Source organism: Chionomys nivalis, chromosome 17 (genome assembly GCF_950005125.1).
Source record: "Chionomys nivalis chromosome 17, mChiNiv1.1, whole genome shotgun sequence".
NCBI classification, from domain to species: Eukaryota; Metazoa; Chordata; class Mammalia; order Rodentia; family Cricetidae; genus Chionomys; species Chionomys nivalis.
In genome coordinates this window covers 58670483-58691691 of record NC_080102.1, presented here as the reverse complement: position 1 = coordinate 58691691, position 21209 = coordinate 58670483, and the positions used below count along the sequence as shown (strand labels likewise).

General features: G+C 54.1%; 1 protein-coding gene across 3 annotated transcripts; it reads right to left on the bottom strand.

The window, feature by feature from the left end:
- Positions 1-1432: 1432 nt before the first annotated feature.
- Nr4a1 (nuclear receptor subfamily 4 group A member 1) lies at positions 1433-20999 on the bottom strand. 3 transcript variants are annotated; one of them, XM_057792388.1, is made up of 8 exons: positions 20894-20999; positions 16995-17112; positions 5271-6154; positions 4358-4487; positions 3935-4086; positions 3407-3609; positions 3137-3315; positions 1433-2225 (listed from the first exon to the last, which is right to left on the bottom strand). In XM_057792388.1, the coding sequence occupies exons 3-8, from the start codon at positions 6150-6152 to the stop codon at positions 1969-1971; spliced, it is 1803 nt and encodes a 600-aa protein (XP_057648371.1). In that variant the 5' UTR covers positions 6153-6154; positions 16995-17112; positions 20894-20999; the 3' UTR covers positions 1433-1968. The 3 variants fall into 3 exon arrangements, with proteins under 3 accessions (XP_057648371.1, XP_057648374.1, XP_057648373.1); XM_057792391.1 differs by lacking the exons at positions 16995-17112; positions 20894-20999 and adding an exon at positions 14805-14952; XM_057792390.1 differs by lacking the exons at positions 16995-17112; positions 20894-20999 and adding an exon at positions 8898-9010.
- Between the last annotated feature and the right edge of the window lie 210 nt (positions 21000-21209).

Here is a 21209-nt window from a genome sequence, read left to right as displayed (position 1 = left end):
CTGTTTTTACAAATGTACGAGCCTGGGGGCACAACTTAGTGGTAGAGTGTTTGCTGAGTGTCTATGAGGCCACCAGCATCACCCCCTTCCGCCTCCTCCAACTGAAAAGGTCTGGTGGGATGGCTCAGGCGGTTCAATGCACCACAGGGGCTGGAGAGATGGCTCAATGGTTAAGAGCACTGGCTGCTCTTCCAGAGGACCTGGGTTCAATTCCCAGCACCCACATGGCAGCTCACAACTCTCTGTAACCTCAGTTTCAGGGGACCTGACACCCTCACAAGGATATACATGCAGGCAAAACACCAATGCTCATAAAATAAGTTTAAAAAACTAAAGGAAAATATTAAAAAAACAGCTTAGCCTCAAACTGGGACTCACACGGTAGGAGAGACCCAATTCCTCCAAGTTGTTTTCTGACTTCCACACACATGCTATGGCATATATGTACACATACATACATAGACATGCATGCTCATGTGCGTGCACAAACAGCAATGTTGTTTTTCTGTACAGGGTTTCTCCATTTAGCCTTGGCTGTCCTGCAACTCGATCTATAGACTCACAGATCCATCTGCCTCTGCCTCCCTAGTGCTGGGATTAAAGGTGTGTACCACCACCACCTAGCTAAAACCATGGACTTTTCTTTTTTTACCCCCAAGACAGGATTTCTCTGTAGCTTTGGAGCCTGTCCTAGAACTCGTTCTGTAGACCAGGCTGGCCTTGGACTCACAGAGATCTGTCTGCCTCTGCCTCCCAAGTGCTAAGATTAAAGGCATGCCCCATCACTGTCTGGCTTTTTTCTTTTTTAATCAATAAATATTTTAAAAAATACTTTAGCCAAGTGGTGGTGCACGCCTTTATCCCCAGCATTTGGGAGGCAGAAGCAGGTTCAAGAACAGCTTGATCCATAGAGAGTTCCAGGACAGCCAAGGATGCACAGGGAAACCTGTCTTAACCAGCCCCCACCCCCACCCCGCCAAAGCCTAAATCCTAAATCATCCTTTATCCCAGGGTCAGAACCCTAAGAGACAGACATGAGACCTGAGGCTAGACCTATGACTGCTACCCTAATCCCTGGGATAGTTACCAGCCACCGTGGGCCCATCAGCCAGCAGGACAGAGGCTTCCCACGTTAGGAACTAGTTCCACATGCAAGCACAGGGTGCACATCTATAATCCCAACACTCAGGAAGTGGGAGTATCATCAGCGCAAAGCCAACTGAGCTACACAGCAAGTCCACACCGTATGTGCTGTACAGAAAGACGTGTGACTGTATGAAGCGGGCTTCATCATGACCTGCCACCTACAAGGGAGTAGATGAGGCTCACCAACTCATTGGCAACAGCTAAGATTTGCCCAGCGACGTTGCAATCTCTTATGTAAGTGCAGCGACTGTGCAGAGACATCAGAGAAAGGACTCAATTTCAGCTACATGTCTATTTTTTATTCAATATATTAAATATATTAATCAGAAAAGTCACATCCTATAAATCCAGGAAAAATACACAAATATAAATCAGAATCTGCCATTCACCTTGAGTGACAGCTATGTACATGTGGAAGGAAAGTGGAAGAGATCTCAAGGTGGAGGCTGAAAGGCTTGACCAGGCTGGTGAGGGCCCCATCCCTTCCTCCCAACCCCCACCTCACCTCTTCCTTTATGTATTTACAGCAACTTCAGCTCATTTACAGCAGAGTGGTATGTGTTAAAAATGTTTTTATCTTACAAAAAAAACCACGAAGGCCAGGACTGAGCTACAGGGATAAGACAAATAGTGGGGTCACCCCCATGAACACACACTCTCCCCCAGGTCTTGAGCGTCCTGTACATCTTCTGGAGTGAGGAAGCGAGTCAGTCTTAGCTCAAAACCAGGCTGGGAGCGGGGTGTTCTGGGGATCCGTGGGCTTAAAGGCACATGGGTGACATGAGAGCGCACACATGTGTGCACACGTGTTCGGGGTAGGGATCAGAAAGACAATGTGTCCATAAAGATCTTGTCCACAATAGGTGGAGGGGGCACCAAGTCCTCCAGCTTGAGGTAGAAGATGCGCTGCAGGCCTTGGGTGCACAGGGTCCGAAGCTCAGGCAACTTGCCCAGCAGACGTGACAGGCAGCTGGCTGGCTGAGGCTCTCCCATCACAGCAGCCATGTGCTCCTTCAGGCAGCTGGCAATGCGATTCTGCAGCTCCTCCACGCGCCGAGGATCCTGGAGCCCGTGTCGGTCTGCAGCAGGGAATGCAGAGTAAGCCACTCAGTGGACCCCTCTCCCCCACAAACTCGCCCAGCTCCCCTAGCATGTGCCACAAGAACCCATTCCCCTGACTGGTTAGCATCTAAAACCATCGCTTCCAACACCCCAAGAGAGAATGAGGCCCAGACAGCTTGAAAACAAAATGAAACCCTAGTCCAGGTTTTCTGGGGTACAGGTTCTACATAGTGCTAAGAAAGCCCGGAGCTGCACAGTGGTGACTCGGGGCTGCTATCAAGGAGAGCCAAGTATAGGCCTCATTACCCCTCAAGCCCCAGCTCTTTTGATTTTGTTCTTCTATTCAGGTAGGTCCTCTAAGAAATTTAAGTGGAAAAGGAGGTAGAAGAAGATACCAGGAACCTCTACATATGTCACCAGAGCCCTTCCACTGTGATACATATACCAATACCCACGACACACACAGCCATTGTAGCTATGGAGCCCTTCCACCATGATACACATATAGCAATAGCCACGACACACACAGCCACTGTGGCTGGCGGAGTGGCTGCCTCTTACAGAGACAAGGGAGGGAGCCTAACAAAGCTGAGGCTGCTCCTCCATTCTGGACCACAGTGCTGGCTATCCAAGTGCGGCGTGTGAAAACTCCATGCGTGCACTTTTCTGTGTGCTGTAAGACGGATTGACAGGGAGATTTCAAAACTAACTGAAACCCTACACCAGATACTCAGCATCTAAGGCTGTATCTCGGGGAACTTGGGGTCATTCGAAGGTTGATGTGAGCTTTAGAGACGGATACAGCTGAGTCCCTCTCCAGGTCCTGGCATTCCAAATGCTGCAGGCACTCTAGGAGCCCCATAGTGCTAGATGCCACCTACCCAATGGACCTGCAACCCTTGGGCCCAGTCTGGTGCTTGCTACTCACCAGTGATAAGGACCAGAGCAGACAGGCAGGCAAAGGCAGGGACATCAACAGCCAAGCTTTGCAGGGACCGCGAGAAGGCCAGGATGCTGTCAATCCAGTCGCCAAAGCCTCGGGCACACTGTAGCCGGTGTAGCACCAGGCCTGAGCAAAAGATGAGCTTCCCTTCATCAGGCTTAGATCTGGCAGGAGGTAGGTGACAGTCAGGACTCGGGTGCGGACAGGCTGGGGCAGCAGGGCTAGGACCAGGAGGATGGAGGGTGGGCAGCTCACCGGTAGGCCAGGCGGAGAATGAAGAGTTCCAGGAAGGCCGACTCCAGCAGCAGGTCTTGGTCTCCGGAGGAAAGCTCGGCAAAGCCAGGGATCTTCTCTGCCCACTTGCGGATAACTTCCAGGGAGCCCGTGAGCAAGTCATAAAACTGCTGCACATCGCCTGCATCTTCATTTCCGAAGCGGGGTAGCACCAGCTCCTGGAACTGAGAGGGGCCATGAAGAGGTAAGCACCACCCGCTGCGGCACACACACAGCTGTGTCCCTCTGGGACACCAGATCCAGGAATGCAAATGAGCCCTACACTGGGCCCGTGTGCTCGGCAATCCCCACAGGGAAACCCAGGGCTAAGGCGGTTGCTTGTCATTGATTCCCTGACTCCAAGTCCACCCCAGTGCATTTCTCCAGCTCGTCAATGCCGAGGGGGTTTCCCATTTTCTAATGTGGCCCTGGAAAGAGAAGCTTCCCTAACATGCACAAAGACATTGCAGCATATGTTCCCAGGAGCAGGCTGGGTGGGTGGGACCTCACCTTGGAATAATCCAACTTGGCAGTACTAGGCCCAGAGTCCAAATGCGCCCGGATGAGAGAAGTAAGGAGATTGGTAGGAGAGGTGTCTGGGGGTTGCTTGGGTTTGGAAGGCAGCCGGCCACGCCGCCCCTTTAGGCTGTCTGTCCGGACAACTGCAGAGAAACAGGCAGTGATGAGGTAGGAAATAAAGGAATCTGGAGAAGGGGTCTTCAGCCCACACTACACACACCACTTCTGAGAAGTCAAAAATGGAGAACCCAGGCCCACCCCACCCTTGCCAGCAAGGCAGGCGGAAGCTGCCATCTGCTTTTAGGGGTTGGAGTCTAGAGCTGGGAGCTGGAATTTGGTGCAGATGCCTGGTAATCCTGGCTGCCCCCCACCATATCAGGTCACTTGTGGCAAGGGCCCCATCTAACCACCCACCTTCCTTCACCATGCCCACAGCCAGGCACTTCTGGAAGCGACAGAACTGGCAGCGGTTCCGCCGCCTCTTGTCCACAGGGCAGTCCTTGTTTGCCAGGCAGATGTACTTGGCACTTTTCTGCACTGTACGCTGGAGGGGGGGCAACACGGAACAGGCTGTCAGAGCATGGGGGGGGAGGCCCAGGGGAGGGGACCGTTCCGATCCTGCTGCCGACGCAGACAAAAGCACCCTCTGTTCATAGCTATTTTCCTAACATTTGGGTGCAGGGGAGGGAGAAATGGAGGTCCAGAGAGGGGAGAGAAGTCTGGGACACATTGGGGGAGGATTCTGCCTCAAAAGAAAGATCCCAGAACCCAAGACTGTGCTAGGGACTCCCAAGCTGTCCAGACACCCGCTCTGCACAGGTGTCTGCCTGTGTCCACCTGCCCTTTCCTGGGACAGGGAAGGGAACACTAAGGGGTGGGGGTGGAGAAGGGAAGCCAAGCGGGCACCCAGCACTGGAACAAACACACAGCCTGTTTCTAAGTCCACCCCCAGCCTGCAAGAACCAAACCCTCTGCCTGGATTCTTTCATCCAGTGCCAGGAACACAAGTGCCTGTGGCCCCCTTGTTACCAGGGTGAGGGTGGGGACAGAGCAGAACCAGAGGCTGCCCACTAGAAGTTCTTTTCCTGACCACCACTGCAGGCCACACCTTCTGCCCCCTTCCCTAGCTTTCTGCAGGTCTACAGATCAGTGAGCCCTCGTGAAGGAAGGGTCCCAGGTCTGAAACTGGTGGGCTGGTGGGTCCCTGGGAAAATGATACAACCGTCCCCGATTCCTGCAGGACAGAGCCAGCTGTGAAGGTCACTTCCGATCTCAATGTGATGGCCCACTCCACTCCCACTCCCAAGTTGTAGACACCCCAAAATACCTTGAAGAAACCCTTGCAGCCCTCACAGGTGCGAACCCCGTAATGCTGGCAGGAAGCGTTGTCCCCACAAACGGCACAGCGGCCTTCACTGCCACCTGAAGCCCCACTCCGGGCCTTGGTGGAAGTCACAGGTGCATCCAGAATCCCGGAAGTGTCAAGGTTCGGAGAGGTGGGTGACAAGCCAGGGAAAGCCGCTGGCATGGAATAGCTCTCTCCCTTCCCAAGCTGGTGGGTGGATGGTGGTGAGAACAGCTTGAGAGAACTCTGGGCCAGGCTCGGGCTGGGACCCGTTGGGGGACTGAAGGAGAAGAAGGTTGGAGGTGGTGGAGGCCCAGAAGCCTTGGGCAACTGCTCTGTCCATGCCCGAAGGCCTTCATAAGTCTGGCTGGGGGAGAAGTGGCCAAATGATCCATCCCAGGGAGAGAGCTGGGGTGGCTGGAAGCTGGGTGTAGATGGCGACGGGGCTGAGCAGGGACTGCCATAGTAATCAGAGCCGCTGGAGGACAGGGTCTCATCTAATGGGCCACTCAGGGTGCCGGGATAACAGCCATACACCTGGAAGTCCTCAAACTTGAAGGAAGCAGAGGCGGGAGAGGTGGCTGAGGATGAGGAAGAAGACGTGGAGGAAGCTGACGAAGAAGCTGAGGAGCATGGCTGTGTTGTTCCCGGCAGCTGGTACAGGAAGGTGTCAAACTCTCCGGCGTAGCCGTCCATGAAGGTGCTGAAGCTGGGAAGGGTGGTGGGTGCAGTGGGCGCTGCCTCAGGGCTGGCCAGGTCCATGGTAGGCTTGCTGAACTCAAGGGCCAGGGGGTCACTCGTCAGGTAGTCACGCGGTCCTGGGCTTGTTGCTGGTGTTCCATACTGGGCTTGGATACAGGGCATCTCTGGAGAAGGAGGAGACCCACGGAGGAAGGGGAGGAGCCAGTAAGAAGAAGCAAACTGCTTGATAGACCCAAGGCAGCCAGGTGGCGGTACCACAGAACCCAGGAATCCTCATCCCCCAGCCTAGGCACTATCTCACTCTATGAGCCACAAAGCTCATGGCCAAGAGACCCAGTCCCAGAGAGGACAGCCTTCGGGCCAGCCACATCCCAGTGGGTCTGGGAACCCTTCAGAAGGCACCTAACCAGCACCTCCCGGCAGGAACAGGGGGAAGCTGTGTGCCTCCAACTCTCAGCCTCCTGTTCATGGGTGGGGGCTGGGAGAGGCAACCCACAGAGCTCCAGCCCCCAGGAGCAGATCTGCTGGTTTTTCAACCAGGCACTTCCTGGGAATACATTCCCAGGCACACCCCAGACTCTGCATACCCCTTCCTCACTTCCACCCACAGCATCTGCCTCCACAGACATCCAGGAAATGGAGGAGAAGCTGCAGGTCATGGTACAACTGTCTACCACAGTGGTTTTAGGAGCAAGGCAGCGCCAGATCCCTGCCCCGCCTCAGCCCTGTGTGCTGATCCCACAGGCACCCGGTCCTACTATTTGGGACTGTGCCCCAACTCTGTACTTTCTGGGATGTTTTCAGGCGTTGGGAGAATTATTGGGTAACACAGCTACAGATGTTTAAATACCATACACTGGGGGCTGGAGAGACGGCTCAGTGGTTAAGGGCAGGCATTGCTCTTCCAGAGGACCCAGGCTCAGGTACCAGTACCCATATCAGGTGGCTCACAACCATCTATAACTCCAGCTCCAGAGCATCTGATGCCTCTACCCTTATAGGATTTGTGTGTGCATGTGTGCGTGCACACACACACACACAGTTAAAAACAATTAAGAAAAAAGTCTTAAGTACCATATACTGGGGGCAGGTGAGAGACTGAGCAGGTAGACCCAGAGAGGAACCTCTGGACACATAGGAGAAAGGAATTTCTCAGCTAACCTGGTCGTTTTTATAAGAGGACACTCAGAGTCCAGCAGGAGTTCCGAGCTTGTTAGCAGAGTGCATGAAGACAACCTGTCCCTGCCTATATATGCTAAAGCCTATTGGTAGGTACATGAAGACAACCTGTTCCTGCCTATATATGCTAAAGCAGATGTCTGTTTCTTAAAGCATTTAGGGGCTTGGCAAAGTCACACTCCCCCTCCCCAAAGTGAGCACCTGGAAAATCAGAGATAGAAATGTTTCTGTCTGGTGAGAAATCCTTCAGAGGCGGCTCCAGGACCTCGTGTCCTTTCCAAACTCCAAGACTGGAGTCTGGAACAGTCCTAGCCTTCCTAGCAAGCCACACAGGAACTCAAGCTGGCACAGGAGATGGGGCAGTAATGGGGCAAAGACTGTCACCACTTGCTGTCCAGAAGCTCTTGAAGCCCTCTTGTCCAGTATTTCTTCCATCCCCACCCCACCCCTAGGTGCCTGGAAGGACAGCTCCACCCCTGGCCTGACATGCAACCATCCAAACAATAGTACCCCCAAGTTCCTCCCTGTCTGCCCAGTGGCGTTTCCCTCAGGCATACAGCACCTGTGAGAAATAAACATGGCCACTTCTGCCTCTGCTTGCGAGCAAAGCCTAGGCAGGGATGGGCTGGGGGTGGAGGAAAGAGTGGCAGCCAGTCAGGACTGGGCATTTGTTCCAGCCTCATTCAAATCCTGTTTCTCCACTTGGACATCCTACATCCGGATCAACCCCCACCAATCTACCCTGCTTCAGGCATACAGTCAGCAACACACACAAGATAGAGACCTGTATCTAGCCTGGGGGGGGGGGGGAGGTAGTCCCAAGGGGAGGAGGAGGAAGAGGCGGGGTTGAAGGAGGGAGTGGGAGAATCCGGCTTAGGGCAGGTCCTGGCAACACAGTGTCTTGCACCTGTTAGGTGAACAAACCTCAGGCTGCAAGCTACTTAACAGATCCAACAGGGACCATTGGGGTGATCTGCAAGCCAATCTGGATTAACAAGAGGGTTATCCCCTAGTCAGTACCACACTAAGACTCCAGCGTAAGCAACTTCCACCCAGTCTCCACGTGCCCCTTTCCCCGACTGTGCCAGGGTAGGGCTAAAACATCCTTCCTATGCTTCTAGACACCCTGACCCTGCCAACTTAGTCCAACACAACAATTACCCCTGTCAATCTAGCTAGCCATTTCCTTCAGCAATCCCCAGGTCTTCCTGCGCCGATCAGACAGAAAGTTCAGTAGGGGAAATCTGAAATTTTACAGCCTATAAAGTGTTAAGTAAACAACTGTGAAAGGGGCTAACCGCCTAGGAGGGAGACGCGAGGAAATCCAATCCTACACGGAGTTGGATGGATCCCAGCAGCGCGGAAGCTCTACTGTATACCTTCTCCCCTCAAGATGCTCACACACACCCCTACCCCACAATCAGCAGCCAAACACAAAGGTGTGCATCTTTGGGCGCCCTGGAGAAAACCAAACCAAGACAAAAAACAACCGCTGGACAAGCCTCCACTACCTACCTGCACCAACCACTTTGCAGACCCTTTACCCAGTCCCCAAATCTCAAGCCCGAGCTCACTCCATTCCAAGTGCTACCCTTTAACACCACAGATGCACTCTACACACCCATCCTCGCAAGCCGACCCGAAGACATCCTTTCCGCCCGCGCGTACACCCATCTCATTCGTGCACCACCTATAGAAACAGACGTACACTCCCCGCGGAATACCTACCCGGCCGGCTGCTGTTCCCCCTGGCCGGGACCAGCGACCCAGTCGCAACCCGGTACCGCGTGCGCTCCGCAGCCCTTCTTGCACACTCCCACAACTTTCACCGCCTCTTGCACTGGGGCTCCCCTGGCGAGCCCGACCCTCCTCTTAAGCGCTCCGTGACGCAAGGGGAGGGGCGGGGGCGCCACTGACGCACGCGGCCCGGCGAGCTTTGGCCATACAAGGGCGCGGGGGGCGGCGCGGTTCCGGCGGGAGGCGGCCAGGAGGAGGCGCGGGGACGGGGAGCCCGAGGGGGCGGGGCGAAGAGGGGGGGCCTGGAATGTCTGTGCGCGTGACGCACGCGGGGTTCCATTGACGCAGGGAGTGCGGATTGTTTGATCTATAAATAGTTTTCCTCTCGCCCGCTGAGCGGGCTAAATATAGCAGCTTCCAGACCTGCTAGACTCCCAAGCCGGACCCGGGATCGGGTCCCGGGGTCCGAAATAACCGACCAGGAGGAGGGGGTGTTGTTGAGCCGCACCCGCAGGGCTTCCCCGGAGCAGGATCTCCTCCCCTCTAGCTGCTCCCAGTGCCTACCGCGCCCGCTCCCTCCTGCCCACTCCTACCCCGGGCTTTGCTCCGCCTTTGCCCCTTTCCCAGCCTGTCCTGGGTACCTAGGGTGTCACTCTGCCACTGCCGGCAGCCAGAGTAGTCCAGAGCTGAGGCAAGCAACTCTGGGCCACACCCAGGAGATGGGAAGGTGAACTGTGCCCCTACCTCAAGTGCTGGCAATGCTGTGCACTTGACGCGTCTTGCCCAGCAAGGTCTCTGGCCCCAGGGATGGCAACTAGAACCCTAGCCTTGCTCCTGGCGATGGACGATCTGGCTTTCAAAGTCTCTTCCCAAAGGGCATGGCTTTGTCCTGGCCTAACAGATTCTGCTACGAACTGATGGTAGTTTCTCATCAGTGGCCTCCCTAACCCTTCGCAGGATGGATGCACCCTAGTTGAGAAATTGCCGAATTTCAGAACCGGGTGGTGCCTGAGAAATCTCCAAACTCATGGCAACTCTTCCCCATTTTATAAATAGACTCAGAGACATAATGACATTTGCTCAAGGTCACTCAGCTAGGTGGTGGCACACTGGAGTTGAACCCAGGGCCATCTGCAAGGGGCTCTTTTCATGCCCTCCTGCCAATTCCCTGGCCCCAGTCCCAATATGGAAGCACCTGCCTTGCCTCTCCAGCAGCAGGGAAGAGAGCAGCTCTAACTAGTTACCACTGGCAGTGCTGGGCCATCCAGAACTTTATTAACAGGCAGACCAGGCTGCAGCCACCTGGAGCCTATTTCTCAGTTCAGGTGTCACCTTACCCGTGTGCCCAGCCCAGCCCAAGCTCCAAAGAAGTCTGGAGAGAAGGCTCAGAGGTTTAGAGCATATCCTCCAACTTTCCCCAACTGGAATTCTTTGAAATATCCGTCTGTCCCTACCCGCCATTTCTGCTGCCAACCACAACCAATGGCAGCCCACTGGTACAGCAGCCTTAACTGGGAATACCGAACGACCTCCCTTTCTGGCCATACCCCTTTTTTAAAAACCGGGCTGAGGGTGTAGCTCGGTGCTAGAATGTTTGTCTGGCATTTGTAACCTGGATTCCATCCCCTCTCCAGAAAAGACTTTCCTAACTAGCCCGTCGCTTCCTTCTAAATCTTCACTACATATGGAGCAGCCTTCATTCACTGCTGGTGTCATTCGGCAGCCTGATCAGAAGTTACCAGAACCCCAAGCCAACATTCAGTCTTGCTGTTACTGAGTCCACAGCTCTGAACTTAGCAAGCCACCTTCCAAAGAGCTGTTAGGCCGCCTGGAGGAAGCTGAAGTGTGATAGGGACGTGTAAAGCGGAAACATCCTGGGTCTTTCCCTCACACCATCAGGGTTAGATGTTTCTCTCCTTGAGCCTTTGTTTAAGTATGGAAGGCACTGCTATCATTTGAAGACAGGATCCAAGGGTTCGATGAGGAGCGGCACGCCTGCTCTGGTTGTGTCCCCTGCTCCCCACCTTCTTTCTCCACCCAACCCTGGATGCCTCCCTCTACTTCCAAAATGGCTTTAGTACCTGCCAGCAACAGCAGGCGCACTATCTTGTCTTCACCAGAGTGTGCTGAGGCCCAGTCTTAGCTCCAGCTTGAGTTCCAGCGCCCTCCTCCCTCCCTACCATTTTGCCTTTGCACAAAGTAGCACAGACCACCCTGCAGAAGCTGACAGGTAAGCACCAGGGAACTCGTTATGGATACCCCCACACTGCACCGCCACCCAGGCCAGCCCCTCGAGCCACTGCACACTGTAGAGGCTGCCCTCTTGCTGCCCCAAAGCTGGAGGACAGTAAGGAACTACAGCCGCTGTGTGGAAGTGTGATGCTGGAGGTCTGAACTCACTTCACTCCAAATCATCAGTAAGGAGAACAAGCTACTCTGTGGAGACATAGCGGGGGCCACCCGTGCAGGTACCAGAGCGATGCATGCAGCCTAGCCCAGAGAGAAGAAAGGCAAAAAGGCTTCGAGGCTGCTCAAGAAGAGAAGCCTAGGGCTCTGCGAGGGGTGGAAGTAGGTTCATGACTGATGTAATCTCTAGGAGACCTAGAGCAAACCTGGTTCCAGACTAGACAGAAACCTCTCAGAGGAGCACCAAATCTTGCCTTCAGGACTCACACCAGGATCAACTGTTCACTGGAGGAAGGAGAAATGAGTAATGCTGGGAGCTGTGTGCAAAACTAGAGACGAACACCTGCAACCCATGGAGGGTGGGGAGGAGAGGTAACAGTTTGCAGACAAAAGCCAGTGCTGTGTAGTCAGGCCCACTGCAGGGCCCACCCTACCAATACACACCAGCACTCAGCCCTGACCCTACGAGGCTCTTCAGCTGATTCCTGGGAGCAGCTGTCCCTGCGGTGCTAGCTCAGCCACTGCTGGAATCCTGTCTGGCCTCTGACTTCAGCTCCTGGGCCACCCAACTCCCAAAACGTCTTTTCCCACTGATGTAGGGAGGCAAGTCCAGAAACAAGATACTAAAAAGGGCCAGACTTTGGGCCACGATACCAAACCCGAATCCACCCATTTAGCCCTCTTCCTGCCCATCCTGACTGAGCTTGAAATCACAACCTCCATTTTATAAACAGATCCCTCTAACTCCTGTTCCATGCTCTTGCTGACCACACTGCCTTGACCTGGATTCCTGTAAACCCACCACAGAGGCAGTTATGGCCACAGTCTGTTACAGGTGTCTCCGTAGGAGTCCGTGATGGGGCTGGAAGCATGCCAGTTCCTGATTTGGATGATTGTGCCCCAATTGTGTTGGCTCTAGAGAGGTCATCAGACTACATTCCCAAGCTTTCACCCTATGATAGTGGTTCTTAACCTGTGGGGTCACGACCCCTTTGGGGGTAGAACAGTCATTTTACATGGGTCAGAAAATACAGATATTTACATTACAATTCTTAACAGTAGCCAAATTACAGTATGAAGTAGTAATGAGAATAATTTTATGGTGGGAGGTCACCATGGCATGAGGAAGGTTGAGACCACTGGTGTAAGTGGGTGCAGATGCAGCTGGATTTTGACTGAGTTCAAGTTCATTCAAGTGTATGTTTCTGAAATCATAGTAGCTGTTTCTCATTAGACATTTGTTCTATCAAGGTTACACAGGGAGTTACAAGGAGCTGAACCATAATGACATTAGAAAAGCACCTGTATTCCGAGCTCGGAGGCAGGAGCCCCGAGAGTTCAGGTTTAACCTGGTACACATACTCAGGCTCAGCCTCAAAACAAAACAAAACAAAAAAACAGAGTGAGGGGGAAGAACAGTATGATAGGGAATTACAGACTCAAGCTCAGCTCTATCCCCGCCTATGTGTGAGCAACACGGTGATAGCCGCCTCCCCTTGCAGAGGCCTTTTCTTTTATGGCCTTTACTCTCCAACACTAAGTGGCCTGAGCTAGCAACGTCCACCACCATTCCTCAGTTGGGTAAACAGGGAATAGGGGAAGTGGACTCACACAGCCCTTTCCCACGATGCCCCATGCCCCTTGGACTGGGCCCCACCCTGTAATGTGGAGGGCAGGAACCTCCCCCACTTTTACTAAGACTGTCCCCACCCACAGCCTCCATGCTCTTCCCATGGGGTGGGTCGAGTAAGCTTTGTTTCCTCCCACTGAGAAGTGGCCCCAGGAGCTTCCCCTGCTCAGCCTCATGCTACCAGGACCAGGCCACTTCCACTTCCTGCCCTAGCAGCGGGCACTATCACCTGCTGCCCCAGGGGCTTCCCATGGCAGCTCTGGGAACCTCGGTGAAGGATCAAGACCAGGTTTCTAACTCTCATACCCTGGTCCTTCTCCAGGCCCTGCAGTGACCACAGATTTTTGCTCCCCAACAAAACAGGTTTCCAGTTTGAGTTCCCAGGTTAGCCCATAAAGCATGCACCCTACTCCCTCAAATACAGGCACGCTCTGGAAGAGCTCCAAGCCAGCAAATCTCCTTGTAGTGAAACCTGGCCAAGTCCCTTGGCCCCTTCGATATCATTTCCCATGTGAACACTGTAAGTTCCATGGGTGGGGAATTCAGTTCACAGAGCACTCGGACCTGGATGTCAGAAATCTGTAGCAGAGAGTGGCAAGGGACAGACAGGGACCAGGGTTACAGTCTCCCTCTCTGAGAACTAAACAGTAGCGCCTTCCCTCTGAGGGGCTGAGAGAAAACAGGAGCAACGCAAGAAGCTCACTGAAGAATGCAGCTAGTGCTAGATTAACACTGGCGGGTGGCAAACTGATCACTGGAAGAAGTCAGCATGGTCACAGAAGCCTCCTGCAATCCTGTGACTTTTCTACCCCATCTACCTCCCAGGCTGGAGAAATTAATACACAGTATACAGGAATAAGGTTAGACCTCAACAAGGACTGGCAGCCTGAGCAGGAAAGCACCGAGGAGGTCAAAGTCGTCGAGAAAGGCTGCCTCATCTGTCCCCCTACAGGCTCTTTGGGGGCATCTTTACCATCCAGTCCTCCACCTGGGAGGGTGTCCCGCCAGGATTCCTACACACACCAAATTTCCTTAGCCTTACCCAAGGTCTCCTCCCCACCCAACCTCCTTAGCACAAAGCCAAATTCAAAATAAAGCCTCCCTGATAAGGAGCAGGGAAGGCCGCCCCACTTTCCTATTGTTAAAGTATTTTTAGTGCAGGCTCTGGATTCAGTTAGAGACCCTGTTCAGAAGGGGAAACCTGAAGGAGGAGGAGAGTGTGGGAGCTTCCCACGTAAGAGGCTGCTTCTGGCCCAGGGCCCAGGGAGCGTGTTTGTGGCTAACTGGCTTCAGTACAACCCAGCTTCTCAGCTCCCAGATGGGACAGACAGCAAGGAAAGTGAGCAAGATGGGGAACGACAAGAGATCTACTCCTCAGCCCAGTGGCCGGTTCCTGCAGGACAGAGAGCCCAGGTCCCTATTCAGAAAGCAATCTTGAGATAGCCCAACAGGATAGGGAGCCTGGGTCCCTAGCCAGAGAGCAACCCTGAGATCCCCTGACACGCATCTAGATCACTTTATTTCCCCTCTTCTTGAGCAACCTAGAGGCCTCCACCAGGCTACTTGGACAACCCGTGGGCAGTCTCTCGGAGGGAGGAGAGGGCAAATCGTTCCCCTATGTCCCCGCTGTCAGTCCCGAAGTAATCCCCAGGTCTGATTCCCATCACCGAGTGCGGCCATGCCACAGCTCCAGTTCCATGACTGTCTAACATCCTTAGTCACCCTCTTTTCCCTCCCCTCAAAGCCAAAGGACTCAGCATGCCGTTCACAATGGAAAACATCTGGCAAGATGGGCAGAGTGGAAAAGGAAATCCAAACAGCCCAGTTTTTTGTGCCTCAATGTCCCCACTCCTCAAACTTACCAGCTCTCGTCCTCACAACCCCGGACAACAAAGGAAGAATCCAGGGTTAGTGGGGCTCTTTCCACAACAGCCTCGAGAAACCCAGTGGGGAACTGTGACAGCCTGCCCTTCCCAGCTGAGGCCATATACTGACAGAGCAGACTCTGGATGGGAACTGTCCCCAAGCCAGTGTGTCCTCTTCTGTTTATATAGCAGAAACCAGAGCTGGCCTCTGGGGACTGGGAGAGCCGCCTCAGGGCCCTCTTGGCTGGGGGCCTGACTTTGGCCCAGGTCAGCAAGAGCCCAGAATAGTCAGCTGACGGGAGCCCCAGAGTGAGCGTGACCCTGGGCCCGTGCCCAGGCCTGGCAAACAGGTGCCCACGTCACAAGACTAGCGTTCTAGCACTCACAGGGCTCTGGCTGGCAGCCCCTCAGGGCAGCACTGGCAATGTATTTGACATGGGAGTTCCACTCAGTCCCATCACCCAGACAACAGGGCAAACAAGAATGCTGCCCCCAATGGGAAGGCTGGGTGTTCAGGAAGCCAGGTCAGGCCTGGGGGTAGAAACATGGGCCAAGAGGAGGGAGACACCTGGCCCCTGCTGCCATCCTGACTCACGTGCTTCCAGAGTCCAGATCTCCTCTGCTGACCAGGGCCACACGCCTCTTCCACTTACAGTAATTCTCCCTGTCCCCAACCCAAGTTGGTGTTATGGAGCCCATTGCCAACAAGACACTGATTCCCAGGTGCACACTCAGCCCAGCTCCCAGGAGCCGTTCTCTAGACTTCCCCTGCTTCCCTCTGGGCTGACCTCATACCCCGTTTCCTACTCCAGCTACCTCCACGAGACCCTGCCCTACAATCACCAGCTCTGCATAAAGCAACAGGGCTGAGGATGCTGAGGGAGCCAATGAGTGGTCTTACAAGCATCTAGAGCAGTGGCTCTCAACCTGTGGACCAAAGAACCTTTCACAGGGATCAGCTAAGAGCACTGGAAAACACAAATGTGGGGCTTGAGAAATGGCTCAGCGGTTAAGAGCACTGGCTGTTTTCCCAGAGGACCTGGGTTCAATTCCCAACAACCACATGGCAGCTCACAAATGTCTGTAACTTCAATTCCAGGGGTCCCAACACCCTCACACAGAGATATGTGCAGGAAAAACACCAATACACATAAAGTAAAAATAAATTATAAAAAAACCACAAATGTTTGCATCACGATTCATGACAGTAGCAAATTTACAGTGATGAAGTAGCAACAAAAATCATTTGACGTTTGGGGTCAGCACAACATGAGCTGTACTAAGGGATCACAGCCTTAGGAAGGTTGATACCTCTGCTCTAGAGTCTCCCACACCTGAAGGACTGTTGCTTGAACATGGCCCCATGTGCCAAGGAAAGAGGGAGAGAGTACCAGACCTATGTCCAGGTCTCCAGGTCACCAAGTTGAATTCTAGCTCCCCTAGGCATGGTGACCAAATCTTGGGTTCCTTAGCCTCATCCCAGTGGCTCGGGTCTGTAAGAAAGCCCATCTGCAGAAGGCTGTCTTCAGCCACCAGCCAGCCTCTGAGCCACACACGCCTGGATTCTTGGTTTCACTGTCTCCCTCCTTGCAGGGCCATGAGAAGTCACATCCCCTGCAACTCTCCAAAGTGGAAGGACAAATCAGATAGCCAAGGACACATCTTGGGGATGGCCAGAGGTTTGGGATTTTCCTTCTCAAGAATATTGGATGAATAACGCCATGGTGACAGGGGTGGTCCCATGCTTGGCAGGTATAGTCCAGGCCCTGTACCTCCCTGTACCTACACCCTGGAAACATGCCAACCCCCAAACCCACATGCCCTTGCTGTGCTCCCAGCCCTCAGCTACCCACCCAACCCTTCAGCTTCCTGGAACCATGCACAGGCTGCCCTGAGAGCAGCTGCCACCTCCTCCCTATCCACCCATGAGCCCTGGACCCAGAGCTCCCAGCCTAATCTGTTAAGAACATAAGGCTTCCCCGTCCCCACCCCCGCATCACCCCACCTCTGAAGAAATCAGATGTTCCCAGGCTCAGCAACCTCGCTTGCCTGCCGCCTCGGCAGGGCTTCCCCCTCCAGCCCCCTAGACCACATCCTCTCCAGGCAGCCCTGCACCCACTTCTGCCCCCATCCTACCCCAGTGCTCAAGGGCCCCAGGAGGGCACCAAGAACAGCAGCAGTACTTACCATTCTGGATGGGCCAACAGGACTCTGCCAACACTCACCATCCCCTCAGCCTTCCAGGCCGCAGGGATGCAGCCAAGTCACCAGGGAGGGGCAGGGACTGGCCTCTGTCCATGGTGGCCTATGGAGGAAATTAGCATGAAGTGAGAAGCAAACAGCCATCAAGGACATGCTCCTTAAACAACATAGCTGGGGAAACTAAGAGTCAGAATGGGGGCAGGACCCAGGTCCCAAAAGGACAAGACAATCTAGACAAGGGCATGAAGGACATGAAGATGGCCAGGAGTTATGAACAATATCTGGGTATCTCAGAATCAAGAAGGCATGCTGCCCTGCCTCTATACCACTTCCTGCTGTTCTTACCTGAAGTCCCTGGGAACAGAGGGATGGGTACCAGATGGGTACCAGAGAGAATTGGCCCTTGCGAGGAGAGGCAAAGCACCTCTCTCTCGCCGGGCGATGGTGGCGCACGCCTTTAATCCCAGCACTCGGGAGGCAGAGGCAGGCGGATCTCTGTGAGTTCGAGACCAGCCTGGTCTACAAGAGCTAGTTCCAGGACAGGAACCAAAACCACAGAAGAAACCCTGTCTCGAAAAACCAAAAAAAAAAAAAAAAGCACCTCTCTCTCATTCCAGGGCTTCCGCTCAGGCCCAGAGCCTAGAGGTACCCAGAAGGTAAGACTCTCTGAGTCTCCCTGATCTCAAGGAACCCACACTCCTAACCTAAGCGAGGAAGAAATTCCTAGAATGGGAACTGCTTCTTCTTTCTCAGTGAAGAAATGACCGTGTCTAATTGGCATGCATCTCTTAAACCGGCAGCTGTAATGAGGTTTAAAATCTAGGGATCTATACCAGGACAAGTTGGGTGGCAGCAGCAGGGGGTTCCCTGTGAGTTCCAGGCCAGTCAAAGCGACACAGTGAGACCTGACTCAGAGAACAGATCCAAGCACACACATTGCTATGCATCCTCCCTGGAAATCTTAACGTGAGCACATACAGAGAAGTCAGCCCCCAAGACAAGCCTCTTAATGCAGCCTGTAATCCCAGTTTGTCAGGAGACTAACACAGGAAGATTACAACCTCAGGGCCTGCCTGGACTACAGAAGGAGTTGAAGGACACTCTGGGCAACTCGGTGAGAAATAGAATGGATGAAGAGAATGGTGAAGGCTTGCCTGGCAAAGGCAAGGTCCTATGTTCAACCCCAGCATAGGAAACAAGAACTGGAAGAAGGGGGGGAGGAGGAAGTGAAGGGGGTAGAAGAAGACAGAAGAGAAAAAAGAAGAAAAGGAAAAGAAAAGATTAACTCCAGACATTTGGCTCCTTCCTAGACACTTCCGGGCACCTAGCCTGGGCTTCCAGAGTAGAACACAGCTGTGTAGCCCTGGACTTTCTAGCTCCCCAGCACTGGCTATTCACTCTGGCCACACCTCCCCACTCCCGCCTCCCACTCGGCATCCTCATTCTTCCCTCTAGAGCCCAGGGTGAGAGCACTGTAAAGCCGGAGAAAGTCTTCACAGCTGTGTTGCAGGCCAGAGGGCTGGGAAAAGAGAAGTAGATATTTCCACAATAGTAGGTGGAAGAACCAAGATAGGGGAAGGCCCAAGGGTGGGTCCCAGGCTCCTGACCTCTGCCCCAAGGTCACTAGCTAAGGGACACTCCCGTGGCTGAGAGGCCCAAATTTTCCAGCTGTGTTAAAGCACCTTCCTAGCAGGCACAGATCCCTGGATTTGATTCTTTAGCCTCTCTCTCTCTCTCTCTCTCTCTCTCTCTCTCTCTCTCTCTCTCACACACACACACACTCTCTCTCTCTCTCTCACACACACACACACACACACACACACAAAGAGCAAATCTGTTTCCCAGGCAGACTGTGCTGCTGCCCTCGCATGTGGCAGAAACAGGACAGAGATACCTGTCATCACAGGGTGGACTGAGTCCCCTCTTCTTTCTCTTGTTGACAGAGGGACCAGAGCCTGGCACCTTACACCTAGAAGTTGACTCACAGCTCTGATGAACAGGTGCCTTATCCCATCTCCTGTCCTGTCCCTAGACCAAAATGCCCTCCTAACAGTCACATAGTCAGCGTTCCTAACTACTGTGAGTGAGGCAGTGTGCCCAGCGCAGAGGAAGACCCAGGTGCCCTTGAGGTCTAGATCTTGGGCAAGCCAACACCCTGGCCCGGCTACAAACGCAGGACTGAACCAGTTACAAGCCCCGTGCTGAGGGCAAAACCAAGGCTGGGGCAGCTCAAAAGAGGGGAAGGAAGTCTCTGAAGGGGCAGACACACAACAGTCAGCTTCCATACCAGCTCCGACTCCTCACTCAGCCCTCCGATGCTCCAGTCACGTGGGCTTCCTTTCATCACCCACGGCCTTGGCATTGGCTGTTCCTCCACCAGGGAACTTACTGTCCCACATTTGTCTGTCTGTCTGCTTCCTTCCAGGCACCAGGTTTCCACTCCACCTAACTTTCTCAAAGACCTATACCTACGGCCCTGCCCCCTCACTAACCTGTCTTCACCAGACACAGGACGATGCTGACCTCCCACCTGTCTGTCACCTGTCTCCCTGTCAGCCCAGAACCACAGCATTCACTGTAAAATAGATGAACAGGTGCAGGGGCCTGTGGCGGGGAAAAGCCACCTGAGGAAAGTCAGGCAGGTGAGGAAACATTCTAGCTCCATTTGGAAACAGATCCTAGAGAAACGTGAGTCTTGCTTTTAGTTGAATCACAATTTTCAATCAGAAGACCTTATTTCTGGGGCTAGGCAGCCCCTCCAGGAGCCACCAGGAACCTGCTAGTCCTTCCTATGATGTATTTGAATGTTTTCTTAACTGAAGTCTTCACTTGCACGAGGCACGGGCGGCAGGCCTCCTGAAGCCCATGGACACAGCTCCACACAGGTCAAGGGGCACAAAATAAAAGCAATGGCTAAGACCTTTTCTGGCATTTTCTCAATGTGGCCTCACAGTACTACAAGAAAGGGGTTGTTTTTATTTTGCACTGAGAAAGACCAGACCCTTTAAAAAGGTTAAGAAACTTGTTCCTGATCATACATCTTGAAACCGGCAAAGCTGTGGTTAGAACCCAGGTCCTCAGTTCTGGGAGCCGTGGTCAGGCATCCATCCCCTCTGTCTGGCTACTTAGACCTGTGCATCTGGAACCTCTCTCCACTGAGTCCCTCCCAAGGAGCAGGTGCGAGGCTCTGTGACTGCGAAGGTGAGCGCCAGGCCTGAACTCCTGAGCTGCCAGCCAAGGGCTCACCGTTTTTTTATTAGAGCCATTCACCTCATTGGTGTAAGCAATCTTTGCCCAGCAAACACCATCATTGAAAATCATGACCTGCAGCACAATATACTGTCATTCTTCTTAGCTCTGGGTCACCACAATGACAGCTGGCTCCCTGTCAAGTCTTCGCCCAAGTCACTGATACAAACATTTCCCTTGGTTGTGATGCCCCAGTGCAGGAGTCTCTGGTCCATCAGCACCTGCAGACCAGAGAGCATGCCCATCGCACTAGATCCAAACCCAGATCACAATTTTCCACGAAAGCACCTCTAGTCCCTCGGATCACTTAATAAAAAAAAAAAAAAAAAAAAAAAAAAAAAAAAAAAAACGGACGCGGGAGGAGGGAATGTATTCAAGTAAGAGAACTGAACCCTGCCTCCACGCAATCCACGCAGACCACCCTCTGGAGCCACCGCTGTCCCCAAGGCCGAATAGACTCCCCGAGCTTGGTGGCGCCTCCCGCGTCGGGTGACTTGGGCTTCGGGCTCCCGCAGACCGGGACATGGAGGGCGTCCAGCGCCGCCCGCCCTCCCAGCCGCAACCGGGCGTGCAGGAGAGGACCGCGCGGACCCGCGGCTCGGCGGACGCAGGTCCCCGCTGTCCCGGTCCCTCACCTGGCCCCACGGGCTGCGCTCGCATCTCCGCCCGCGCCTTCCGGGCTCGCGCCCCGCTCGGGCCCGCAGGGTCGCCCATGCCAGGCCGCCGACGCCTCCCGCTCCCGCCGCGCCGGGCGCCCCCGCCCGCGGTTCCGGCCGCGCCCGCGCCCCCCGCCCCCAACTCCTCCTCCAGCGAGCGGCCGGGCGGGGACCGTGACGCGCGCCCATTGACGTCTCCGGAATCCCGGCGGCGGCGGCCGACGCAGCCTCATCAATGGGCTAAAAATAGCGGCTCCCGGAATAGCCGCGAGCGTCCCGCCCCGCGTCCCCCGCC